At 40.3% G+C, this 27988-nt stretch overlaps 1 protein-coding gene across 3 annotated transcripts; it reads left to right on the forward strand.

The window, feature by feature from the left end:
- Positions 1 to 53: 53 nt before the first annotated feature.
- MACROH2A2 (macroH2A.2 histone) lies at positions 54 to 27979 on the forward strand. 3 transcript variants are annotated; one of them, XM_083364823.1, is made up of 9 exons: positions 54 to 217; positions 3552 to 3784; positions 5018 to 5124; positions 11539 to 11736; positions 17274 to 17384; positions 19362 to 19461; positions 21387 to 21476; positions 25636 to 25810; positions 27258 to 27979. In XM_083364823.1, exons 2-9 carry the CDS (start codon positions 3613 to 3615, stop codon positions 27421 to 27423), a joined length of 1119 nt encoding a protein of 372 aa, XP_083220949.1. In that variant the 5' UTR covers positions 54 to 217; positions 3552 to 3612; the 3' UTR covers positions 27424 to 27979. The 3 variants fall into 3 exon arrangements, with proteins under 3 accessions (XP_083220949.1, XP_083220951.1, XP_083220950.1); XM_083364825.1 differs by lacking the exon at positions 54 to 217 and adding an exon at positions 342 to 359; XM_083364824.1 differs by lacking the exon at positions 54 to 217 and adding an exon at positions 1963 to 2425.
- Positions 27980 to 27988: the final 9 nt, after the last annotated feature.

A 27988-nucleotide genomic window follows, 5' to 3' on the forward strand; every position in this document is an offset into this window, starting at 1 on the left:
GCTCCGAAGACCGCGCTGCCGTGACTCCTCCTAGAGGTGGTATGTGGAGAAAGATCCCCCCCCGCCCCGCTCGCCACCGCTTCCTACCACCGGCCTCCAGAGCTGCCGCCATTGAAACCATACAATACAGGCGGCGAAAGGGGAGCAGGCAGCGCGAGGCGGCGCCGCAGGACCGAAGCGGCAAGCGGAGGAGGAGGCGGCGGTCGCCGCCGGGCAGGTGATCTGAGGGGCGGGGCGGGGGGCGGCGAGGACCGAAGAAAACCCCGCCAGCAGCGGACGCGGCTGATGCGTAGCGGCGGCGGCGGAGGCCTTTCGCCGTCACTCCCCTCACCGGCTCCGAAACGGCGGAGGGGGACCGGGTAAGGGGACCGAGCCTCCCCCGCCCATCCTCCGTAGCATGGCAGTCCGGCTCGGGAGAGGAGTGAAGGGGGAAGAGGCGGGCGGGCAGCCGGGTCATTGAACGGGCGGGAGGAAATCACCGAGCGGGGAGTGGGATGCCGCGTCGGGCGCGAGGAGACCAGGGGGGGGGGGTGAAGGCGGGAGAAAGGCGACCCGGCGGCCCTTCTGCCGCCCCCCCCCCAACGTTCGCCGCGCGGACCTCTTCTCGCCCGTTCTCCCCACACCGTGCCTGCCTCCGTAGGGAGAGCGGGGTGAGAAGAGGTCACTTCCCAGACGCTTCCCTTTCCGGGATACTCTTTCGGGGAAGAGCCGGTTAACGGCGCAGGAGCCACCCTGAAGCGCTCGCTCTGCCCGCGCTTCAGGCGATAAGGGGGAAGCCCGCCTCGCCTGCTTTCCTTTCCTTCCCCCCCCCCTTCGCCCGCCCGAGCGGCTGAAAGGGAGAGGAAAAAGGGGGTGGGGGTGGGCAGCGGCAATCGCGCGGGAAAGAAACGATCTTTTATTTCCCACCGTCCTTCGCGCGCTCTTGCGCGCCCGCCCGCGCGCGCGCGCGCACACCGCCGTCTCGCGCCTCCGGCGCTGGGTTCCCCTGGCTGCCGAACCCCGCTCCTTCCCTCCCTCCCCCCACCTCTCTTCCCAAAACTGTCAGCGCGCGTTTTTCAACCGTCCTCCCGGGGAGCGCGCGCGCCTCTTCCTTCGCTCACCGCAAGCCCCCCCGCCAACCACGGGAGGGAGGCGGGGTTCGCGCTTCCTTTATTGGGCAGCTTCTCTGGCGTCGCGTTCGGAGTCAGGACAATGCAAGGTCTCGGGAGGGGGAAATGCGACTTAGGACCTCTGTGCCTCCCACCTTTATGAGTCCTTCTCCCACCCCACCCCCATCTGAAGAAACAAAATGGGGCGTTGTTTCTTCAGATTATAACCTCCTTGGAGGGCCTTCCTTATGGTCAGGCAAAATCTAAATACTTAAAATCAAGTGCGGTGTGTGTGTGTGTGTGTGTGCATATATATATATATATATATATATATATATATATATATATATATATATACGCACACACACATATATATACATATATACACACATACATATATACATATATATATATATACATATATATATACATATATATTATATTATTTATATATATATGTGTGTGTGTGTATATGTATGTATATATATGTATGTGTGTATATATATATGTATATATATATATATATGTATACATGTATATTTACACAAATATGAGCTGTCACTGTTGTGACTACTGCCTGTCGATGGCCTTCGGTTTGGCTGAAACAGGAAATAAAGATTTGTCCCATGTTTGGGGCCTAGGAAGGTAATTTAAATGGTTAACAAGCATTTAACATATATATACATATATATATACATACACACACACACACTATATATATATATATATATATATATATATATATATATATATATATATATATATATATATATATACACGCATATATATATGTATATTTTTGTATATATATGTTAATAAATATAAGTCAATAAATAAAAAATGCTGTAATACGTGAGAAGGTTCCTTTTAATACCTGGCTAAAATTTTCTCGGGGGAAGACAAAAGCCTCAAGCTGCAGTGCTTCCTCCTGGCTTATTTTATTTATTTTAGCGTATGGCATCTACAGAGGTCATGCAATCATTGATAAATAAATTTAGTTTATTTAGTGTATACACACACACGTATAAAGATGTGGACAATCCAAATATAGGAGGGAAAAATTTAATAATATGGAATCATAGGATTGCAATGTGATAGAAGTTATAATTCGATATCTAAGGAAACTAACCATCTAACTGCTTTTGGTGTGGCCACCATGAGATTCCTGGCTATTTAAAAAACCGTTCCAGGTATACAGAAAACCAACATGCTTATCAACAACAAAATGAGTCCCTTTGCTTGGCTGGATGAGCATATCTTCCACTAAATGCATGGCCTTTTGCAAATTGTTGGGGCTGATAGGGCCAACTGCAGTCTGCCCGCAAGGTTCACTATGTGTGTAGAGGGTAATATCTTCCACAGGATTTAACATGTAAATAATATGAATTAGGTTGCTTGTTTCAAAGCTTATTACACTTAGAAATTCAACTATTGTTCATACTTTATCTGCTTTCAGTATTCTGGTATTTTCCTACTTTAAATATATATGCATATATCTGACTAGTTGTGCTGGTGTAACAAAAATAAGAAATGAGCTAGGATAGTCCTATGTTTGCAGGATAATGTCTGTGACTAAAATAGAGTGCTAGTTTTATATTTTGAGACAGAATACTACTAGAGTCATATTTTGTGAGATGGGTTGTTAAAAATTAGAAAGAAAAGAAAGAAAAAGAAAGAAAGAAAACTCTTCTTTACCCCCCCCCCCAACTGACATTCACAGATTTGGATGATATACTAGAGGGCCATGCAGCTGGTTAAGGCTTTTTATGATGTTTCAAATATATACAAGCTAGAAATTAAAAAATAAATCTTTTCAAATAATTGAATGACTTTCTTACCACTACTCCAGCTGTTTTTGCTGACAAAGTAGATATAGTTAAGACAGTTTCATGAGGTTTAGTTTTATTGACCCTTTATGCTAAAGCTGTATCTTCTAAATGTTTATTTGCATGCAGCTTTTAAGATACAGAATTCCTATTTTATATTTGGACTACCTGTTCAGTCCCTCCCCCCTCACATACCTTCAGCATTTTTATCAAGTTAAAATCATTTGCTAACTACTCAATGCATCATCGGATTATATAAAGTTTTTGGGAGAAGGTGAATTGTAGTTCTACAAATCTTACAATCTCCCCAAAGTGTTGATATATCTCTGATGTACACAGGTTGGTCCATTTTGGGCATATAAGGATCACTGAGAAGTGAACATTTGAAATAATTGAATAAATAAATATGACTACTGTGTCCAGAAAACTGGCTGCTGAAATACTCTTGCACTGTGAGATTCTTCATACTATAATGCGATTAGAGCAATCAATACCACATCATATACTATATATCACCTCAAAATCTGTTACCTGCCTTTTGCATGAAACTTACAATTTTGATCATTAAATTATTTTGTGTGCAGAATGCATATCATTACATACTTATGCATCCCTGTTTTCATCTTTCATTTGTAAGTTTTTTATTAGAGCAAACAAAAATCAGTTATCTACTAGAAGCCTGAAAAACAACCAGCAACATGTCAGCCAGAGGTGGAAAGAAAAAAATGAGCAAAATATCACGCTCCAGCAGAGCAGGTGTTATTTTTCCAGTGGGGAGAATGATGCGGTACTTGAAGAAAGGAACGTACAAGTATCGAATAGGAGTGGGTGCTCCTGTATACATGGCAGCTGTCATAGAATATCTGGCAGGTAAGTGCATATTTCCATTACAATGATGAGTATGCTAAACCAGATCCTTGAGTGGCATCTTGGGAAATTAGGCTGTACAACTGAGGAAGAGTCATTAAATTAATTGCAATGTAAATGTTATTGAATTCTGGCCTTTTAACAAAACAATGTGAATAGTATGAATACCTTTGAGTATGATTTATCCGTTTTGTAACATGTTTTGTGCACACAAGAACTTGCATTTAGGCAACAACAGCAAATTTCATACAAGTTGACAAACTTGAACAGAGCAACTCTATTTTGCCTTTTGCACACAAGCATATTTTTAGTTGTTTTATATCTTCTTTAGTTTTGTGTACTACCCAAAATCCACTGGAGATGGGGGGTGGCAATTCAAATGATGATGGCTTTTGAATACAAACTGATAATACCAAATTTAACTGCAAATAATTGATATGGCAATATTGGGACAGTAGAAGAGAAAGAATTGGAGAAGATCACAAATTATCAATATCTGAAAATTGAAGTTGAAATATTAAGACATAAATTGGCTCCAATGGTTATCGGTTTACTGTGCCATACCAAAAATTCTTGGGCAGCACTTAGAAAATCTGTATATTTCCATCTGTCAGTTACAAAAGGCCATGTTGCTTGGATCTGCACATATAATATTCCAATACATTATGACATCCTAAGTTCTTGGGAAGAATTTGATGTGATCAAGCAAGCTTTCAGAGCAGAGCAACTATTTCATCCATTCCAAAGGCATAGTAGTAAAACCAACTGCTTCAGGTAGATAAAGATTTATGTCTTTCTACTGGCCTTCAACGATTCAATGAAAATGTTGAGCAGTTCTAATTTTAATAGAACTGCTTGTAACACTTAATTTTAAAATAGCAAATTTCATTCAAAGTTGTTAATGGTAAAAGATCAACATTTGGATGTTTGTATTTTTGTATGAAGGTGGCATCTTGAATTTGATTATACTTTTGAGAAATTGTATTACAATTTTCCCCAAAACCCTAAATCAAATTTTCTAAAAAGATATGCCAAACCTTTACGAAAAGAGTATATTAGATAATAGTTCTATGATACTCCTGATTAAATTTGGGGACTTTTAATGTATCTTTGTCAATCAAGAAATTGATAATATTATGGAACAATTATATACATACGTGTCATACTGTACACATATACATTTTAGTGCAGGAATACTGCAATATACTTGTAACTGATGTTACTTTCTACTTATAGCAGAAATATTGGAATTAGCTGGAAATGCTGCAAGAGACAACAAAAAGGGAAGAATTGCACCAAGGCACATCCTTCTGGCAGTTGCTAATGATGAAGAGTTAAATCAGGTAGGCCTTTCGGATTATTTGTAAAGGATATCTTATTGTGTTATCTCCTAAGCTTTGTGAGCCACTGTGGCTGATGGTTAAGAATAGTTAATTTAGTCCCACCAAGTTTAATTCAGTGCCACTATGTGAAAGGTTGAACTCCCTCAGTCCCTAAAATATAGAATTTTTACACATTTAAGCCACCATTTTTTGTCTCCTGGATTCATCAAGCAAGGTGCTTTATGACTCAACCAGCTTCTATCCTATTATTTTCTATTTCTGAAAGTATTTGAAACATTTGTAACTTTTATCAGGCTGTGTCAAACTGCCAGCCTGTGTGGACCGGTTGCATCATAAGGAGGCTGTGTCCACCTCAGCTCTGGCAATGCAAAAAAGTCACGATACGTCACGTCACATGATGTGATGAGTTTGACACCCGTGCTATAAAGCATCTCTATAAAGTAATCCTCAAGAATTAAGCCAGTGTGACATCACAATTCTGCAATGTATTCTGATGGTGGCATGTAATTTGGGTTTTGTTTTGCTTTTGGAATATTGTATAGAGCAGAGGTCCCCAACCTTTTGGGCACCACGGACCGGTTCCGTGGAGAGAGGGTTTTCCGCGGACCAGAGGGTACATGGTTTTGTGTGCTGCCTGCATCCCACGGATGGGGCCTTTGCTTGTTTGTGCGGACCAGTTGCTGGCATGCCGTGGACTGGTACTGGTCCATGGATCGGAGGTTCGGGACCCCTGGTATAGAGGACTATGAAACTGAATTTATGGTTTTTATACTTAATGTATGGAACAAATAAAATGTGCACGGAAGGAAGAGAAGATTTTAGGTTTGGATAAAAAGATACTGTCCACACTTAAAATCTACCCATGAAGTTCCTCGGATTTATTTATTTTATTTTTATTTATTTTATTACATTTATATACCGCCCTTTCCCGGAGGACTCAGGGCGGTTTACAGGGTAATTAAAAACCAAAAATACAAAAGTTAAAAAGCCAAGTTTAAAAAAGATTAAATTTATCCCTGTATAAGTAAAACCCCAATTAAAATAAATTAATCCTCAGCCTGGGCCAGAGAGCTCGAAGAGCCAGGTCTTCAGGTCCCGGCGGAATGAACGGAGGTCGGGGGCAGTCCTCAGCTCCACTGGCAGCTGGTTCCAAAGGGCAGGCGCCCCCACTGAGAAGGCCCTATCCCTGGGTATCGTCCGCCGGCAATCTCTTACCGGTGGCACCCTGAGAAGACCCTCCCTGTGGGAGCGCACTGGACGAAGGGAACTTGATGCCGGCAGCAGGTGTTCCCTCAGATATCCCGGACCCAAGCCATGTAGGGCTTTATAGGTCATCACCAGCACCTTGAATTTCACCCGGAGGGCAACCAGAAGCCAATGCAGCTCGCGGAGTAGAGGTGTTACATGGGAGTATCGGGAGACCCCCATCACAACTCGCGCGGCCGCATTCTGCACCAGCTGAAGCCTCCGAGTGGTCCTCAAGGGCAGCCCCATGTAGAGAGCGTTGCAGTAGGATTTACTTCCTCCATAGCTATTTGTCCTATTCCTGCTTCCCCTTATTTACCAGATGTACCAGAAATTATAAACCAATGATCTTTAGTCAATTATATAGTCATATAATTTTTCTCTCACTGGGAAAATTCCTCCAGATGCCCTGGTTTCAGTTTGTTACCAAGTGGAACCAAGTGCTGTTGAAGGAAATGCCTGTTTATCTTGTTTCTTAATTCTAAGTATGTGAGAAAGGGGAAAATGCAGCTCCTTAGTGGTAAGGACAGATCAATCCTACATACAGTGAGAAGTACTCGAGTCTAGTATTATTTATATTTTTAAAATCTGGTAATAAAATTCCTAATGGCCGTAGTGTCTATAGTGATTGTCTCCCTGTTCTTTGTTATATAGTGTGTATGTATTTTGTTATTGTTAGGTTATTTGTCTTGAAGTACTTGACTTTTGTCATCAGGAGCGTTCTGTTTGCATGGCCTTTTGATTTCCCCTTAAAGTAATTTTGAGTTGCATCCAGTACCAACCAAGCCATGCTGCAAGGCTGCCAAATTGTACCTTATTCCCTATTTACATATCCTCAATGACCAGATAATATCAATCAATCAATCAGAATAGAGATCTTCTAGTCCAAGGGTCTTCAAACTTGGCCCTTTTATGACTTGTGGACTTCAACTCCCAGAATTCCTCAGCCAGCATGGCTGGCTGAGGAATTCTGGAAGTTGAAGTCCACAAGTCATAAACGGGCCAAGTTTGAAGACCCCTGTTCTAGTCCAACCCTCTGCTCAAGCAGGAGACACTGCTATTTCAGACAAGTGATTGTCCAGTCTCTTCTTAAAAGCCTTCAATGATGAAGCACCCACAACTTCTGATGGTAACCTGTTCCACTGGTTAATTGTCCTCGCTATTAGGAAGTTTCTCCTTAGTTCCAGGTTGCTTTTCTCCATTAGTTTCCATCCGTTGTTTCTTGTCCTACCTACAGGTGCTTTGGTAAATAACTTGGCCCCTTCATCTTTGTGACAACCTCTCAAATACCAAATACTGCTATCATGTCACCCTAGTCCTTCTTTTCTCTAGACTAGCCAAACCCAAATCCTGCAACTATTCTTCATATGTTTTAGTCTCCAGGTCTTTAATCATCTTAGTTGCTTTTCTTTGCCCTTTTTCCAAAGTCTCGTCATCTTTTTTGTAATGTGGTGACTAAAACTGGATGCAGTATTCCAGGTGTGGTCTTACTAAGCCTTTATAAAAGGATATTAATATTTGACATGATTTCGATTCTATGCCTCTATTTATAAACCAAGGATTATATTAGCTTTTTTGGCTGCTGCCACACGCTGCTTGCTCCTATTTAAGTGATCATCCACTAGGACTCCAAGGTCCCTCTCACAGTTACTATTTTTGAGCTAGGTTTCACCTAATTTGTACTTGTACCTTTGGTTTTTCCTGCCCAAGTGTAAAACATTGCTTTTCTCCGTATTAAATGTCATGTTGTTGAATAGGGCCCATTGCTCAAATCTGTCAAGATAGTTTTGAATCCTGATTTTATTTTCTGTCTTGTTGGTTATTCTTACCAGTTTAGTGTCATCTGTAAATTTGACAAGTTCCCCTTCTATTCCCTCATCTAAGTCATTAATGAAGATATTGATTAGTACTGGGCCTAGAATGGAACTTTGTGGTACTCTACTGCTTACTTCCCTCCATGTAGATGTAGTACCATTAAGGACGACTCATTGAGTATGGTTTGTCAGCCAGTTACAAATCCATCTGGTGGTGATGTTGTCTGTCCCACATTTTTTGTGATCTACTTTATTGAATGTCTTGCTGAAGTCTATTATGTCCACAGCGTTTCGCTGGTTTACTGATTTAGTCACTTTGCCAAAGAATAAAATAAGATTGGCTTGGCATGATCTATTGTTAAATTAAAAGACGCTTGCTCCTTGGGAGGAAAGCCATGGCAAATCTAGACAGCACACTAAAAAGCAGAGACATCACCCTGTCAACAAAAGTGCGTATAATCAAGGCTATGGTCTTCCCAGTTGCAATGTATGGCAGTGAAAGCTGGACCATAAGAAAGGCCGAGCGCCAAAGAATTGAAGCCTTTGAACTCTGGTGCTGGAGAAGACTCCTGCGAGTTCCTTGGACTGCAAGGCGATCAAACCGGTCAGTCCTAGAGGAGATCAACCCTGACTGCTCTTTAGAAGGCCAGATCCTGAAGTTGAAAGTCAAATACTTTGGCCACCTAATGAGAAGGAAGGACTCACTGGAGAAGAGCCTAATGCTGGGAAAGGTTGAGGGCAAGAGAAGAAGGGGACGACAGAGAATGAGGTGGCTGGATGGAGTCACTGAAGCAGTAGGCGTGAGCTTAAATGGACTCCAGAAGATGGTAGAGGACAGGAAGGCCTGGAGGAACATTGTCCATGGGGTCGCGATGGGTCGGACACGACTTCGCAGCTAACAACAACAACAACATTGTTAACAAGCCCATGCTGGCTTTTAATTACAACTTTATTTATTTCTAGATGTTCGCAGATCTGTTATTTTATTATCTTTTCCTGTATCTTCCCAGGTAGTGATGCTAGGCTGATTGGTCTGTAGTTTCCTGGGTCTGTTTTTTCCCCCCTTTTTTTGAAGATGGGAACCATATCAGCTCTTTTCCAATCCTCAAGTAATTGTGTTCCAAGATTTTTGAAAGATATGGTGAAATGGTTCTGAGATAACATCTGCCAGCTCTTTCAGAACTCTGGGATGTAATCCGTCAGATCCTGGTGATTTATATTCGTCACGATCAGATAGGTGTTCTCTAACCATTTTCTTGCTTATTTTAATTTTTATTTCTAGTCTGCCTTTTACAGTTATGTTTTTGGTAGGTTGGACTATAGTTTCTTATTGCATGAAGACCGATGGAAAGAATGAGTTAAGTCATTCTGCTTTCTCTGCTGCTTGTTACTTCCTTGCCATCTTCTCTCTTAAGTGGACCTACTGTTTCCTTCACTTTTTCATGTTATTTATATGTTGAAAGAAAGTTTTTATTATCCTGACTTTTGTTGCAAGTCTTTAATTCTGAGCCTTGGCTTTCCTGACTTCATTTTTGCAGATTTGAGCTATCTGTTGATATTCTGCCTTAATTATGTGTCCCTCTTTCCATTTTTTTGCAGTTGTCCTTTTTTTTCTTTCAGTTTATCAGAGAGAACTTTTTGCAACCGTATTGGTTTCTTCTTGGATTTCCTCTTTTTCAGTGGTATTGTGCTGAATTGGGCTTTTATGATTATATTTTTCAGAGTTTCCCATGCTTCTTGAATTGTTTTCCCCTTTAGGATTTTCATCCATGAAGTTTTTGTTAGGCTGTCTCTGAGTTTGTTAAAATCAGCTCTTTTAAAGTTTAAGACACAGGCTGGATCATGTTCTATTGCTTGTGTTTGCATTATATTGAATTTCAATATGACATGGTCACTATCCCCCAAAGTTCAAGCAACTTCAATTCCCTCTATCACGTCTTCCGTATTAGTAAGAATTAGATCCAGTACAGTTTTTCCTCTAGTTCCCTCCTCTATCTTTTGGATGACAAAGTTGTCAGCTAGGTTGGTTAGGAATCTGCTCGATCTCCCGCTCTCTGCAGAGTTTGTCTCCCAGTTGCTATTAGGGTAGTTAAAGTCTCATATTACTACTGTGGTATATTTCCTACATACATATGTTATTTGTTTAGCAAAAAGTTCATCTATTTCTTCTCCTTGGTTGAGGTGGCCTGTAGGATACGCTTATAGCAATGTCATTCTTTTTTTCCCCTTTTATATTGACCCAGGTGGATTCTAGGAGGATTTCATCCTTGGTTTTGTGGATTTCTGTAGAGATGTAGTGATCTTGTATATATAATGCAACTCTACCTCCACTTTTGTTAGGTCTGTTTCCTTTGAATATTTTGTATCCTTCCATCAGTACGTTCCACTCGTGAGTTTCATCCCAATATTTCAGTAATGGCAACTATATCATATTTAACTTCATGTACTAGTACCTCAAGTTCACCCTGTTTGTTCCCTAAACTTTGAACGTTAGGTATAGACATTTTGAGTCCTTTATGGGTCTTGGGTATGTTTCTTATACTGTAACTCCTACTTTGTATCTGGGTTTTCCATCGTTTCCATCACTCTCTACTTCACTGTGTCTTCTTCTTCTTCTTCTTCTTCTTCTTCTTCTTCTTCTTCTTCTTCTTCTTCTTCTTCTTCTTCTTCTTCTGCTTCTTCTTCTTCTGCTTCTCCTCCACCTCCTCCTCCTCCTCCTCCTCCTCCTCCTCCTCCTCCTCCTCCGTACAATAGTCCCAAATCATAATACTGTGATATTAGTATTTTTTTCTCAGGGCTACAGTTACTGGAATATTCCATCTACTTGAGTTTTTCTATACCTCTGCTGTAGTCTAGTTGTCTGGATTTTTGCATTTCATGTATGGTAGCCCTACTTAGCTTGTACTTTCCTGTTATAAAGGGGAAGTCTTACTGTGGATGTAATTCCTTTATCCATGATATTCTTTGAAAGGAACTATTCTTTATTTTGTAAAAGTGACCGTATAAATAAAAACAAGTCATTGTGTTTTTATTTTACTAATGCAGTCTTACTTTTCCTGATGGAAACTTAGTGTACATGTAGTTACTCAAATTAGTATACTCAAATTTGTATATTAGTTATTCAGTTTTGTATAGTTGTTTATAAATGCCATAAGTTAAAATTAAGACATTGTATGCAGATGTTTTCAATCTTTCTACATTGTTTCTTTCAACAGTTATTAAAAGCAGTGACTATAGCAAGTTGAGGTTTTATATAGTTACTTATAAATGCCATAAACAAATTTCTTTAAATTAGTTAAATTTAAGAAATTGTATGCAGATGTTTTCAATCTTTCTACATTGTTTCTTTGAACAGTTATTAAAAGGAGTGACTATAGCGAGTGGAGGTGTTCTACCCAGAATTCATCCAGAGCTTCTTGCCAAAAAACGAGGCACCAAAAGCAAATCTGATACTATCCTTTCACCTACTCCAGAGAAGAGAGGAAGAAAACCTTTGGGGGCCAAGAAAAGTGGGAAAAAAGCGAAGACTGGCAAAGCTCGGACACCTAAAAAGGTAAGCAGAACTCAAAACAGTCAGTTTTGATAATTTGGGAAGAGGTGACCTCTTAGAACTTACTCACTCCAAAATTGTGGTGATGACCTATAAAGCCCTACATGGCTTGGGTCCAGGATATTTGAGGGAACACCTGCTGCCGGCATCAGGCTCCCTTCGTCCTGTGCGCTCCCACAGGGAGGGTCTTCTCAGGGTGCCGCCGGTCAAAGAATGCCGGCGGATGACACCCAGGGGGAGGGCCTTCTCTGTGGGTGCGCCTGCCCTCTGGAACCAGCTGCCTGTGGAGCTTAGAACTGCCCCCGACCTTCGATCATTCCGCTGAGACCTGAAGACCTGGCTCTTTGAGCTTTCCGGCTCAGGCTGAGTTTTAATTGGGTTTTAACTGGGGTTTTACATGTTGCAGGGACTTAGTTTAATCTTTTTTAAATTGGTCTTAATTTTTGTATTAATGTTTTAAAAATTATACCCTGTAAACCGCCCTGAGTCCTTCGGGAAAGGGCGGTATATAAATTCAATAAATTAAATTAAATTATTTTATTTTAACCAGATTTATTTCAGATGTTATAAAAGCTTTATTCCTCCATAGAATCTTCCGAAATACTATTGTTCATTATTAACTGACCCAAGAGCCATTGCAGGTTAAATCAGAGGAACAACTTCAGCTTTTACAACTGTTCAGCTCCCAGATAATGGTTGGAATTTTGAAAAGAAAAACAAACCACCTTCAGCTAATGAAGGAATGAAAAATATTTTCTCTACAAAGTCTAAAGAGGGTGGGGGTTTTGCAGGATATAATACAATTTTTGTCTGTGCTAGGAACTCCTATATAAAAGTGAGCCTATGGATGCCTTAGACTGCTCAAGTTTTAATATCATCCTTAACAAACACAAAACACAAATAAGTCTGACACGGAAGTTGCCTGCCTCCAGCCTAATCTCTCTTTCATCAATGAAAGATTCTTTGGATGTAGTACAAAGCCTTCTACAATGTTCATTTCCAAGGAGTAAGCTTAGGATCCCAGGTTTAATATATTGAGCTTTTTAACACGTACTTGGGATTAATTATTTCCATATATGAATAGAAAAATCCTCTTATGAATCGCTTCAATTATGAAAATTATTAAATCCAGTAAAACTGTTCTATGGAACCATGCAAGTTTGTAACAATTTGTCATATTTCTTTTGGGGGGGAAAATTCTCATCAGAAAATATATCTGAACGTCAAGCTTCTGAGTCACAAAATTCTGAACTGAAGTCCAGGAATCATATACTAGGTATAGTTCTAGATATTAAATGTAGACTTAGATTAATTTGAAGCCCAGAGTTCCCCACCAGAATTGAATGAATTAGCCCACTGTACGCAGGCAATTTAGATTTTCATAAGTAAAGGTTATGCTTAAAGAGCAGCACACCTCAGGATTAAAGGGTTCCTTGGGCCAGAAGCTTACTCACAAAGAGGCGTTTCTTCTAAAGATCTTAATGGTGGCTAGCTGGAGCATGGATGGGCTCTAGGAGCGCTGGCCTTAGTTCTTAGCAGCCAGCCTTGTCTACTAGGCCGTGGCCTTTGTGAACTGGATTTCTGTTGATTCGCTGAAACTCTGTCCCTCGATGGTTGCACTGACTCTGGAACATGCCTTTTGATCCTGACTCACTTTGATGCCTTGACTGTCACCTGGATTCAGTGTATGGCCTGGCTTTGGATTCTGCTTTCAATTATCTGTGAGTTGTTGCTAGCAGCCAGAAATACTTTTTTTCCTTATTGAGACAGAAGAGGGCTGCTGTTTTCTTAACACACCTATTTCAACAGACCTAACGATAGAAATAGATAGATAGGCCATGAAATAAGGTAGTTACTGAATATTAAATTCCAAATGGCAGGAAAGACGAACCATTGAGATGTATTAAGAAGAAATGCTCTTGAAAGCTAAGCAGATGCATGTTTGACTCTGTACCCTTTTTGAAGGTTTATAAAACAACTGCTTTTTACCATCTTTGATTAGCTTTTCAACTGTAGTCAAACTCTTAATCTGTGGGTCTGCTCTTCTGACCAGTCTTAAAACTGTAGTTGGTGTAGCGCGTAGTAGCCAAAATGTTTATAGGTATTGTGATTACATTACACTTATACTATGGTCTATGGTAGGTATGCTATAGTTACATATTTGTATTCAGGCCAAATTTAAAGTGCAGAAGTTACCTTGTCAGACCATACATTGCTGTAAATTAACTGAAGGAGTTCTTGCACTTGTACAAGCCTTCCTAACCTTTAAGATAAGCATTTAAGTCTCTGTTATCTGACCTATGAATAGTAACTATAAGATTGGTGAGTACCAAAGACAGGGTTTTGTTTGTGATAGCCTTTCATATTTGGAATTCCCTCTCCAGGAACTGTGCAAGGACCCCAGCTGGCCTTCAGAAAGAATTTAAAAACATTTATCTGGGTCCCCTTTAATTTTAATGTACTGTGCTTAGTACTGAAGTTTAACTTACTTTTGCTCTTTTGTTAAATTTATTCTACCGTATTTTCCGGCGTATAAGACGACTGGGCGTATAAGACGACCCCCTACATTTCCTGTTAAATTATAGGGATTGGGCTATACTCGCCGTATAAGACTACCCCTCTTCCAACGCACACTAAATAAAAATTAAAAAACATCAGATTTGATTTTAATATGGTAATTTTAATTCAAATGCTTATGACATGCAGGTGCTTAGTAGGAAAACTGTCACTTATAAACATAAGGCTGTTTGTCATCAAACATGTAAACATAAAACAGTGCAAATGGATTAAATAATAATAATAATAATAATAATAATAATAATAATAATAATAATAATAATAATAAGTTGGAGGGGACCTTGGAGGTCATCTAGTCCAACCCCCTGCTAAGGCAGGAAACCCTATAAACCCTGTAAAAAATCACAGACTGCAGCTTCTTCTCCAATTGGTCCTGCTTTCCCTGCGCAGACTAAATGGGAGATCTGCTCCAGGTTTTCCAGCCAGCCCTGTCCCTAAATTTTCAGCACCCGGCGTATAAGACGACCCCTGACTTTTGAGAAGATTTTCATGGGTTAAAAAGTAGTCTTATACGCCAGAAAATACAGTAATTATTTTATCTACTGAATGTTATTTTAAAAGCTTACTTATATATCTTGTAATTTTAAGTTACAAATCATTTTCTGAGGGTTTTTAATCTGAAAATAATACATATATTCTGGTCAGTGACTCCAATACTGTAAAGAATTAAGTAACATTCAGGCTATTTAGTACAGTGTTTTGTTTCAAGCTTCCTGGGATTGTTGGTTGAATTCAGCTTTTCCATTAAAGCTATACCTTAGTATTTTTAATTTTTACGTAGTCTAAATTAAAATATGAAAAATCTTAACACAGCCTCAGGCCTGGAGCTAATGTGTTTGTGGGGACACTGGGATAATTTGATATTGTTACGCTTGTTTTAGACCAGCCTATCTAGGCTGTCGAAAGTTTTTAATACAGATAGTCCTCAACTTACAACAGTTCATTTAGTGAACAAAATTACAACAGAATTGGAAAAAAAGTGACTTACTACCATTTTTCACATTTACGACCATTGCAGTATCCCTATGGTCACATGATCCAAATTTTAAAAAATGGTCACAGGTTACTTTTTTCAGTGCTGTTGTAACTTCACATGGTCGTTAGATGAATGGTTGTAAGTCAAGGATTACCTGTAACTAGAGGTCAAGGAAATAATTGGGATTAGGCAGACAACTAAGATGGTCAAAGGCCTGGGGACTAAAACATACGAAGAACGGCTGCAAGACTTGGGTTTGACTAGTCCAGGGGTCGGCAACCTCGGCTTTTATGACTCGTGGACTTCAACTCCCATGCTGGCTCAGGAATTCTGGGAGTTGAAGTCCACGAGTCATAAAAGAGCCGAGGTTGCCGACCCCTGGACTAGTCTAAAGAAAAGAAATGGGGAGACATGATAGCAGTGTTCCAGTATTTGAGGGGCTGCCACAAAGAAGAGGGGGGTCACATTATTCACCAAAGCACCAGAGGGCAGGAGAAGAAACAATGGTTGGAAACTGATCAAGGAGAGAAGCAACCTGGAATTAAGGAGAAACTTTCTGACCGTGAGGACAATTAACCAATGGAACAGCTTGCCTCCAGAAATCGTGGGCGCTCCATCACTGGAGATTTTTAAGAAGAGACTAGACAGTCCACTTGTCTGAAATGGTATAGATTCTCCGTCTTGAGCAGGGGGCTGGACTAGAAGACCTCCAAGGTCCCTTCCAGCTCTGTTCTATTTTATTAACTTTAAATACATCCTTCCTCATAACATAGCCATTAACCAATATCCAGATAAATCAGAACCAGCACCAAATCAACAACAAAGAAATAACAGTAACGTGATCAATGCTGGTAGGACATATTATTATTATTATTATTATTATTATTATTATTATTATTATTATTATTATTATTATTATTTATTAATTATTAACAGACAGCAAAGTCCACTCCTCCCCCCGGCACTGATGTTCTAACTGAACCTCGTAAAGACATATGTACAAAAAAAAAACCTAAACAAAAACCCAACAATTCAGTCTTGAGCTTCATATATTCTCCACTATCTTTGCTGTGGCCACTTAAAAGCCACAACATAATTTTATTAGTGGGATGTTAAGTTCCTTGCAAAATAAAATCATTTTGTCACATTGATCACATCGATCTGTTATGTGAAAAGGTTCCTGATGTACAAAATAAAAAATTGCCACGTTAGAGAAAGTACAGTATTAGCAATGATTTTTTTTTATTTTGCCTTTGGCAGTTAAGCACACTTGTGGGAAAAGGCTATATCCTACAAAATCACATCCCAATATAAATATAAAAAACTGACTTCATTTATTAGAATTTTTCCACCTTAAAAATAAATATGTCAATTGCCCTGAATTTTTCCTCCCTTACTGTATTTAGAAAACATTTCTTTCCATGAGAAAAAAAAATGTTTTAATCATTCAGTCGTGTCCGATTCTTGGCGACTTTGTAGGCAAGTGCGCTCCATGCTACTTTGTCAAGCACAGCTTCTTTCAATTGCTGGATGTTCATCTTTGTATCAGTTTTGGTGTTATTAAGCCACCATGTTCTTTGGTTGCCTCTTCTTCATATTCCACTAACCCAGGGGTAGGCAACCTCGGGTCTTTTATGACTCGTGGACTTCAACTCCCAGAGCTATGCTGGCTCAGGAATTCTGGGAGTTGAAGTCTACGAGTCATAAAAGAGCCGAGGTTGCCTACCCCTGCACTAACCATTCCTAGCATCATTGACTTCTCCACGCAAGCATGACACAGGCAAAGTAAATCAGACGTAGTGATTGTGGCTTCTAGTGATGTGTCTGGTTTTATACTACTCCGACTAGGAAAAAAGTAATCTATATAATTACGTTACCAAATATTATTATTTATATGCACATTTTAAAGAACTATTTGAAATAGATGTTGGATTCCAAATATTCCTCTTAGCTTGTTTTTGAGTATGTATATTATTTTAATAAATAGAATAAACAGAAAGAAAATGAAAAAGAAGGAGCATCAAATTCAACAGCCGATGATGGACCTGGAGATGGATTTACTGTACTCTCCTCTAAGAGCCTTGTTCCTGGACAGAAGGTACAAAATTAAGAGTAGAAAGTTCTGTACTTCAAAAATATTCTCCAGTGAAAACATCGCTGTTTGTCTCTCCTTGCAAAAAAAAAAATCATTCTGGAATCTTTGTTATATTACCCTACTCCTTTTAAGAATAATTTCAAGAAATTGTTTGCAGGTAATCACTAAGAAGCGATGTGTTTTAATACATTTTGGCTTGCATAAAATGAAACATGTTCCAGATCCCTTAGGCACTAGTTTTGTAGAATAGAATAGAATTCTAATTGCAGTACAAAGGTATCATCTTGTTCTCTGTTTCATCTTTTATATAGAAATGCATTGTTTAAATTGTTAAATGCATCTGAATTCATCAGCACTCTAGTTAGTTGCTTCAGTTGGTAGAATGAGTAATGAAAGATTTGTTACAGTGATTTTCAGCAACATTCCCCTCCTTGACACCATTATCCCGGAGGAGTTGCAGATGTTGTCTTCTGGGCTTGCAACCCTTAGATACAGAAAATATTTCAGAGTATCTATTTAGCTATTGTATATAAAAAGGTATAGGGACGCGGTGGCTCAGTGGGTTAGGACACTGAGCTTGTCGATCGGAAGGTCGGCAGTTTGGCGGATCGAATCCCGAGTGCCACATAACAGAGTGAGCGCCTGTTACTCGTCCCAGCTTCTGCCAACCTAGCAGTTCGAAAGCACGTAAAAATGCAAGTAGAAAAATAGGGACCACTACGGTGGGAAGGTAACAGCGTTCCATGCACCTTTGGCGTCTAGCCATGCCGGCCACATGACCACGGAGACGTCCTCGGACAAGCGCTGGCTCTTCGGCTTTGAAACGGAGATGAGCACCGGCCCCTAGAGTCGGAAACGACTAGCACGCATGTGCGGGGGAACCTTTACCTTTACCTTATATAAAAAGGTACCTCCCTGGAAAAGTGTTTCATAAAATACACATGGGTTTCAAGATTCAGGAATTACATCAACATAACTTTGATATTTCTGAATACAGTATAGTGTTACAACTTCATCATTGAAAAATACAAACTAGTCAAGATGAAATTCCAAATTGATTTTATCTATGTAAATTGAAAGAAATAGGTAATGACTTTGTATTACAATAAATATAATTTTAGACATAAATGCATACAGTAAATGCAAATATCTCCTGTCCTGAGCTACCAGTAGACAAAAAAGGAAAGTTTGCATGCTTCTTAACTATGTCCATGATCCCTTCTCCTGTGCAGATGCTGAGGGCATGCATACTAATTAGGTCATTAAGAATAATCATTCGAGACATAAAGTACTAAACGTGTACAAAGAATACTATTTTGACTTGCATTTGGATACTTACGTTGTATTGCTGTCACTATATATCCAGTGGAAGCATAGACTGAAGAGGCCCAGCTGTTGCTGTGCATATGTGTAACAGGACTGTGGTTGGATGACTTACTTACAAATATTGGCTTTAAAAGTTGGCAGGCAACTCAGTTTAGGTGGGATGATTAGATTTTTTTTTTAATTATGGAGATAAAATACCATTGGCTCTTGTTTATAAAACTTGTTACTGCGTTCACAGCTAATTTTCACAAGGCAACCAGCACATAGGAGAGCCTAGGAATCACAAGATGAAATTAAATTAATTATATAAATTAAATAATTTACTTGGAGGAAGGAAGACATTTCATACAGTTCAGAACTAATGAAAGATATTGCCAACCCCAAGTTTTGGGACGGATATACAGTATTTGATAACTAATAAAATTATGAATAAATTGAAAAAAGTGAAAATGTTCATGAAAGAAGGATAGTTACATTCTTATTTGTAGATGACATGTTGGGAACATACAATTGGGAACAAGATTTTTAATAAGATTTTTATAACAAGTTTCTTGGAGTCTAGTTACACTAGTTCATAATCTTAATACAGAGATTATCCTCAAACTTAAGTTTGTTTTTGTTTGTTTTTGCTCCTGTTGCATTGGCATTTTGCAGTTATCTCTGACACAAAGTGACATCAGCCATATTGGTTCAATGAAAGTAGAAGGTATTGTGCATCCAACTACTGGTGAAATAGACCTCAAAGAGGAAGTTGGTAAGTCTAAAATTATTTTGAAGCAAATACAAATACTTGAAACCTCTGAACCGTAATTCTTTTCCTGTAGGAACTACCGAATCCATTCATTTTTGAACTTTTTAATCAGAGTTAAAAGTAGGAAATGTAATTGTTCTTGAAAGTACTATATGTACTGCAGATAGCTAAAAAATATGTTATGTACCGTATTTTTCTGACCATAAGACGTACCTGACCATAAGACGCACCCAGTTTTTAGAGCAGGAAAACAAGAAAAAAAATATTCTGAACCAAATAGTACCGGTATACTAGGAAGGAAGGAGGGGAGAGAGAGAGAGAGAAGGAAGGAAGGAAGGAGGGAGGAAGGAAGGAAGAAAGAGAAAGAAAGAAAGAAAGGTAGGTAGGTACTGGTAGTTTCTTTTCCCTGAATAGGTTTTCTAAGATGCCGAAGCAATTTCAAACAATTAGCAGTATTATCTTGCAAATGGGAAATCACTTCCAATAAACTTTGCAGAGAAACCTGCAGGGACAACTCCTCACGGCTTTGCTGGGGCAAGTCGCCTATGGGGTTTAGTTTAGCAAAAACTATTTCTTTAGCAGCGAGGTAAAAGAAAAAAAAATGTGCGCGTGCAGGGAGGGGGAGGCAGTCAGAAGGCATGGCAGGCACATCCGTATTTCCTCCCCTGCCGACCAATCACAGGGGCGGGGCGGAGAATTCCATGTCTTCATTCAATCACATCTCTCCAATGGAGCTGATAGACTGCGTTGACTGAACGGGAGACAAGTGTTTTCGCTTACCTTCGGACCATAAGACGCACCTCGTTTTTCCACCTACTTTTGGGAGGGGAAAAGTGCGTCTTATGGTCCGAAAAATACGGTATATGCTTCTAAGTCCCACTGGAATCTTATAAATTAGCATGTATAAAAGCTTTTAATATACCTTTGTTCATCTTTATTGTTGGCAGTATTTTTCTTGTTTTAAATTTTCTTCAGCATTTAAAAAACATAACCAGTTTGGAGAAATAAAATAAGTTAACTGTACTGCATTTAAGGCTTTTTACAACATTGTCCTAAAGTAGATCATGCTGCTCAGTGCTGGTTTTCCATACACAATAGCACCGGTAAACATCATTTTTATATATTCATAAGGCACAGAGGATAAACATTTTATTGACTGTCAGTGATGAAAGAAAACTGTAATGAGAGAATTAATTCCGAAGTAATGATTGACCACTGAATTGGACTCTTTATCTCTGCATGTACCATATTTTTCGGACCATAAGACGCACTTTTTTTCCCCAAAAGTGGGGGGGGAAACGAGGGTGTGTCTTATGGTCCGAAGGTGATCCGTATGGCCAGCCCCAACCTCTGCAAGTGGAGCACGAATCGGCACGTGCTGAGAAACGCCGATCTCACGCTCCTGCACTCTCCCTTGCTCTGTTTCAGCTTCCCTTGCTACAAGAGAAAGCAGGCTGAAACGGAGTGAGGAGATTGCCAGGAATGCGAATCGGCTGATCTCGCGCTGCTGCGATCTGCCTCGTTTCAGCTTGCTTTCTCTTGTAGCAAGGGAAGCTGAAACCGAGCGAGGGAGTTTGCAGGAGCGCAAGATCGGCCGATTTGCATTTCTGGCAATCTCCCTCACTCCATTTCAGCTTGCTTTCTGCAAGAGAAAGTCGAGCTGCAGGGCTGCCTCCGCGGGTACTGCTCTAATGCAGAGAGGGAAGGACAAAGAGGGAGGGAAGGAAGGAAGGAAGGGACAATGGGAGAGGGAGGGAGAGAAAGAGAGAGAGAGAAGGAGAATGATTTTTTTTTCTTGTTTTCCTGCTCTAAAAACTGGGTGCGTCTTATGGTCCGGTGCGTCTTATGGTCTGAAAAATACGGTATATATAATAACCTGCTCGGAACTGCAATAAAAACATAACTACCTTTGTTTGCTTTTTGTTCAGGCAAAGCATTGGAAAAAGCTGGTGGTAAAGAGTTCTTAGAAATGGTAAAAGAACTTCGTAAATCACAGGGACCTTTGGAAGTCACGGAAGGTGAGATCTTTCCTAATTATGTAAAATCTACCTTAGTCACATTTTAAAAAAAATACCAGCCTGTGGGATAAAATCAGTACAAAGTAAGTGGGTAATGCCTTTATTAGGACAATCAAATTAATATAAACGATGCTTAAGCATTTGAGAGAAGCATCCTTATTGGACGATCTATAAAAATGGACTGAAAAAGGATTACACGCAAAAAAATAAAAATAAACTTGATATTTGAACATCTTCAGTTTCAATTTGGTTCTCAGTTAGTGGCAGTAAGGTCATTGATCATTTAAGCAAGAAAAAGGAAAGTTTCATTCTCTCCCATATATACAGTTATGGCCGAAATTGTTGGCACCCCAGAAATTTTTCCAGAAAATCAAGTATTTCTCACAGAAAAGTATTGCAGGAACACATGTTTTGCTATACACAGGTTTATTCCCTTTGTGTGTATTGGAACACAACAAAAAAAGGTAGGAAAAAAAGCAAATTGGACATAACACCAGCTGCCTGCAATTAGTGCGGGTTCGCATCCCACCAGGCTCAAGGTTGACTCAGCCTTCCATCCTTCCGAGGTAGGTAAAATGAGGACCCAGATCGTTGGGGGCAATAAGCTGACTTTGTAATAATGCCGCTTGGGGTGTGTGTGAAAGCCCTAATAAGCAAGCATATACATAGAATGAAGGCTACTGCTAAGCTTGTAAGCCGCCCTGAGTCTTCGGAGAAGGGCGGGATATAAATGGAATTAAAATAAAAAATAAAAATAAAAAATAATGTCAAACAAAACTCCAAAAATGGGCTGGACAAAATTATTAGCACCCTTTCAAAATTGTGGATAAATAAGATTATTTCAAGCATGTGATGCTCCTTTAAACTCACCTGGGGCAAGTAACAGGTGTGGGCAATATAAAAATCACACCTGAAAGCAGATAAAAAGGAGAGAACTTCACTTAGTCTTTGCATTGTGTGTCTGTGTGTGCCACGCTAAGCATGGACAACAGAAAGAGGAGAAGAGAACTGTCTGAGGACTTGAGAACCAAAATTGTGGACAAATATCAACAATCTCAAGGTTACAAGTCCATCTGCAGAGATCTAGATTTGCCTTTGTCCACAGTGCGCAACATTATCAAGAAGTTTGCAACCCATGACACTGTAGTGAATCTCCCTGGTCGTGGACGGAAGAGAAAAATTGATGAAAGGTTGCAACGCAGGATAGTCCGGATGGTGGATAAGCAGCCCCAAACAAGTTCCAAAGGAATGCAAGCTGTCCTGCAGGCTCAGGGAGCATCAGTGTCAGCGCAAACTATCCATCGACATTTAAATGAAATGAAACGCTATGGCAGGAGACCCAGGAGGACCCCACTGCTGACACTGTGACATAAAAAAGCAAGATTACAGTTTGCCAAAATGTACTTGAGTAAGCCAAAATCCTTCTGGGAAAACGTCTTGTGGACAGATGAGACCAAGATAGAGCTTTTTGGTAAAGCACATCATTCTACTGTTTACCGAAAACAAAATGAGGCCTACAAAGAAAAGAACACAGTACCTACAGTGAAATATGGTGGAGGTTCAATGATGTTTTGGGGTTGTTTTGCTGCCTCTGGCACTGGGTGCCTTGAATGTGTGCAAGGCATCATGAAATCTGAGGATTACCAAAGGATTTTGGATCGCACTGTAGAGCCCAGTGTCAGAAAGCTGGGTTTGCGTCCGAGATCTTGGGTCTTCCAGCAGGACAATGACCCCAAACATACGTCAAAAAGCACGCAGAAATGGATGGCAAGAAAGCGCTGGAGAGTTCTGAAGTGGCCAGCAATGAGTCCAGATCTGAATCCCATTGAACACCTGTGGAGAGATCTTAAAATTGCTGTTGGGAAAAGGCGCCCTTCCAATAAGAGAGACCTGGAGCAGTTTGCAAAGGAAGAGTGGTCCAAAATTCTGGGTGAGAGGTGTAAGAAGCTTATTGATGGTTATAGGAAGCGACTGATTTCAGTTATTTTTTTCCAAAGGGTGTGCAACCAAATATTAAGTTAAGGGTGCCAATAATTTTGTCCAGCCCATTTTTGGAGTTTTGTTTGACATTATGTCCAATTTGCTTTTTTTCCTCCCTTTTTTTTGTTGCGTTCCAATACACACAAAGGGAATAAACCTGTGTATAGCAAAACATGTGTTCCTGCAATACTTTTCTGTGAGAAATACTTGATTTTCTGGAAAAATTTCTGGGGTGCCAACAATTTCGGCCATGACTGTATAAAAAAAAACAAATGATGGTCCATCCATTAGCACAGGGGTCCCCAAGCCCTGGACCGCAGCCCACTACTGGACCGCAGCCTGTTCAGAACCGGGTTGCTCAGGCAGTGTGTACATGCTCAGGCAGTGTGCACTCATACGAGTGGCAGCCACTTGTGCTCCCATGCAAAGTTCACACAAATGGAGCTGTGCGAGCTCTTGCACGCAAGCATGCCATTTGCAAGGAACTATTCCCTCCTCCCCCTCCCCTCCCCCCACTGGGCCAACAAGCCAGAATGGTTGGGGAACCTTACATTAGCATATAGGCTACTTCACCTGGCAGAACTAAAAGGTCAGAGCCCTTATATAAACAATGATGGAGTAATTTTGCTTGATAGCTAGATAAAATCAGTTAAGCCAATTTATGTTATAGTTTCTCCTTTCCCACTTTGAAAAGCATGAAGGCAAGGCTTAAAAAAAATTCTGCACCCTGACTTATATATGGGGCCTCTATCCTGGGAGTACAAGAAGTGACAACCTTTACTCCTAATTCTGAACCTGCAGAATTCTCTTCACTATTGCATGGGAGTCCCAACTCCAAAGCGAGCGCCAAAAGTAGAAATTGAAGCCGAATCAGCAACCTTTGCCTTGTTGATCTTTCATGCAGCAGTGTGCACAACCGCCTGTACAATAACTTACATTACACCACAAGCTGTATTGGCTCTTAAATCACATTACACCCATTGCACAGGCTGCACTGACTCCCAGCTGCAATTCAAGATGCTGTTTATCATCTTTAAATCCCTACATGGCCAGGACCAGATTATTTGCAGGACTACATCTCCCTGAGTGTCAGCCCATCTCAGCAGATTGAATAAGGCAGGCCCACTCTGCCTTTAAATGTTGCCTTCTTGAGAGACCTGGAGAGTGTGCCTTTTCCATTTTAACCCTTATCCTATGGAGTTCCAGCAAGCTCCTATACTTTTAACTTTCTGGGAAGTACTTAAAAGCCAGCTCCCTTCCCCCACCCACCCCCCAAATGATTGGGATGCCATAAGGTTGGAGCCAGAGGAAAATGTTGTGGGGGGAAATTGCTTATAGTACATTACCAGGTTTTTCTGGTTAGTTGGGGGGTTATTGCTTTATGATTTTATTGCTTATATCAGGGGTCCTCAACCTTGGTAACGTTAAGACTTGTGGACTTCAACTCCCAGAATTCCTCAGCAAAGCTAGCCGAGGAATTCTGGGAGTTGAAGTCCACAAGTCTTAAAGTTGCCAAGGTTGAGGACCCCTGGCTTATATATATTGTTTTATTCTTTGGTTAGGAGCCTCTCGGAGTTTGGTTTTAAGATGGGGGCGGGGCATTCAAATGTTTTAAATAAATAAAAATGTTCCTGATGAGAAAAAGTCAGTGCAGGATGGGGTATTGAATGGCAAAGAGTCCATCTCTTAAAGCTTTGCTGGAAAAGTAGTAGTGATACTTAAAAGGTGAGCCTTCTTGCTTCATCTTTTCAGCCATTTCCTTACCAGATTTTTCAACGTCTTCAACAGTGATAGGATTTCTAATGTGCTACCTTCCCTGGAAAAGTTGGATACCTTCAGAGGTGGATCTGCTTTGAAAATAGCCCATGTTGAACTGGATAGCGCAAACCTCAGCACAGGGAATATTTTATGACATTTTCTACTATGTCATAAATTGTTTTGTGATCATTTTAATGTCATAAAAGGTTTTATAAAAATTTGTCAGTTTTCCATGGGTTAGGGTTGGAGAGATGTGTCCCAGATGTTGGATGCATTCTGTAAGTTAGCCTATTTGAGGTACCTTGGTTCAGACACTGTTGCCCTGTGTTGCCCAGTTGAGGGTTATGGGAAAGACAGATATAGTAGTATATAAACTGTATAGCTCTGCCTAAGATAATAGACCCGTTTCCCCCCCCTTCAGCTGCTCTCAGCCAGGCCACTGGTCTAGCAGCAAAATTTGTCATTCACTGTCACATCCCACAATGGGGTTCAGACAAATGTGAAGAACAACTGGAGGAGACAATAAAGAACTGTTTAACTGCTGCTGAAGATAAGAAGCTGAAGTCTGTGGCTTTCCCACCTTTTCCCAGTGGCAGGTAATTACTATTTAAATGTCTTAACAGAATTAGTACATTCCTTTTGTGATACATTTAACAAAAAAGCTGGTAACGTCTGCTCTTATAACATCTAATTGAAAATATATATACTGTATCTCAGTCTAAAGGGACGCGGTGGCTCAGTGGGTTAGGACGCTAAGCTTGTCGATCAGATGGTCGGCAGTTTGGCGGGTCGAATCCCGAGTGCCGCGTAACAGAGTGAGCGCCTGTTACTCGTCCCAGCTTCTGCCAACCTAGCAGTTTGAAAGCACGTAAAAATGCAAGTAGAAAAATAGGGACCACTATGGTGGGAAGGTAACAGCGTTCCGTGCGCCTTTGGCGTCTAGTCATGCCGGCCACATGACCACGGAGACGTCCTCGGACAAGCGCTGGCTCTTCGGCTTTGAAACGGAGATGAGCACCGGCCCCTAGAGTCGGAAACGACTAGCACGCATGTGCGGGGGAACCTTTACCTTTTATATCTCAGTCTAGGATGGTCTTGTATGTGGTATTTAAAAACAACCTTCAGAGGTTTTTCAGGGAAGAACTATGATGCAAACTGTAGATGTCCTCTATCGGCATACGTTTGTTGGCACTCCTTAAAATGCTACTTAACATTTTGTGACCTATTTAAGGAAATAGCTGGCAGATTTGCCAGTCTTCCATACACCGAAAAATTCCTATACTGCATGATTCCTTGGATCACCTTATTTTGATTGCATCTGCGTTTCCAAAGTGGTGGTTCAGCAGTTAAAGATGCTGAGCTTGTCAGCTGGAAAACTGTCCGCCCGTGTTGAAGACTTAAGTGCCTCGCGATGGGGCAAACTCCTGTTACTTGCCCCATCTCCTATCCACCTAGCAGTTCGAAAGCACACAAATACAAGTAAATAAATAGGTACCACTTTGGTGGGAAGGTAACTGCGTTCCGTGCACCCCAGCATATAGTCATGCTGGCCACATGACCACGTAACTCCCTTTGGACAACATTGGCTCCCTTGGCTAAGAAACGGAGATGAGCCTCACCCTTTAGAGTCAGATATGACTGGAAAAGGGAAGCCTTTACCTTTATCATGTACCAGTAATTGATCTACTTGTTCGAAACTCAGCTTTCCGTTTTCCCACCTTGTATTTGACTTGGTTATTTGCCAGCATTTTCCCCCAGCATGTCCTCTGCTTTTTACCAGTCATTCCACACTAGCATCTTTTTTTTTTGAGTGCTGTTACATTTGGATGGCCTGAAACTTGATCTTAAATTATCTACCTAGAGGGATGAATCTGTACATTACTTGGCATTGAGCCCTGTAAACATTTGTGCAAACCCAGGGTGAGTACCCCAAGTAAGGTTCAGCTTATTAGTTACAATATATAACAATTATATCTTGTTATAACATTTAAGACTAACGTTTCGCTACTGAGCATTAATTACAAACTTTCCCTCTTTGTTTAGAAATTGTTTTCCAAAACAGACTGCAGCCCAGGTGACTCTGAAAGCCATTTCTTCCCATTTTGATGACTCCAGTCCTTCTTCCTTGAAGAACATTTACTTCCTGCTTTTTGATAGTGAGAGCATTGGCATCTATGTGCAAGAGATGGCAAAGCTAGATGCAAAGTAGTAACAGAAGCCAAATGAAAATTTATTTTTCAACATGAATATGAGTAGGAATGGGAATTAGAAGTGGGTTTTATTTTTAAAATATTGTGAGGACAGAATACGTGAGTAGCTTTGAAGTTTTGTGATGGGTGGAGGGCTTTTGTTATTGAGGGAGAAAGGGGGGAATTGTTTGAGAGAGTTTGAGCTGCAGATATAACATGCTTTAGGCCCTCTACATTTTGTATCTTCCCCAAGAAATTATTTTCCCAGTTCTCTACATTTTAATGTCTCAAGTTATTTTAGTTTAGACCTTTTTTTAAAAAAAAATAATCTCATTATAGAGTAGCAAACAATTCAATGCATCCATCAATTGAAAAATGTGGATTGTTTGCCTCCCTTTATTTTCCCACTGGTAGTTAGAATATCTTTATGTTGTGTCTATGTTCCATGATGGAGAAGATAATTTTGATTCACTTGGTGCTTTACTGTTTTATCCCAGAATGACCTGTAATTGCTGAAAAATATTTCATCTTATTTGTTTTGATAAAAAATAGCATCATGCTTTTTTAAAACTTTAACCTTGAGCG

The sequence above is a fragment of the Vipera ursinii genome, assembly GCF_947247035.1.
Source record: "Vipera ursinii genome assembly, chromosome: 5".
In the NCBI taxonomy this organism is placed as follows: Eukaryota; Metazoa; Chordata; class Lepidosauria; order Squamata; family Viperidae; genus Vipera; species Vipera ursinii.

What these genes read in the sequence shown, in the direction of transcription:
- MACROH2A2 (XM_083364823.1), top strand. Translation starts at nt 3,613, where the DNA reads ATGTCAGCCAGAGGTGGAAAGAAAAAAATGAGCAAAATATCACGCTCC. An exon ending in TGTCATAGAATATCTGGCAG is followed by an intron (nt 3,785 to 5,017) that starts GTAAGTGCATAT and finishes TTCTACTTATAG; the next exon opens with CAGAAATATTGGAATTAGCT. An exon ending in GCCTTGTTCCTGGACAGAAG is followed by an intron (nt 17,385 to 19,361) that starts GTACAAAATTAA and finishes GGCATTTTGCAG; the next exon opens with TTATCTCTGACACAAAGTGA.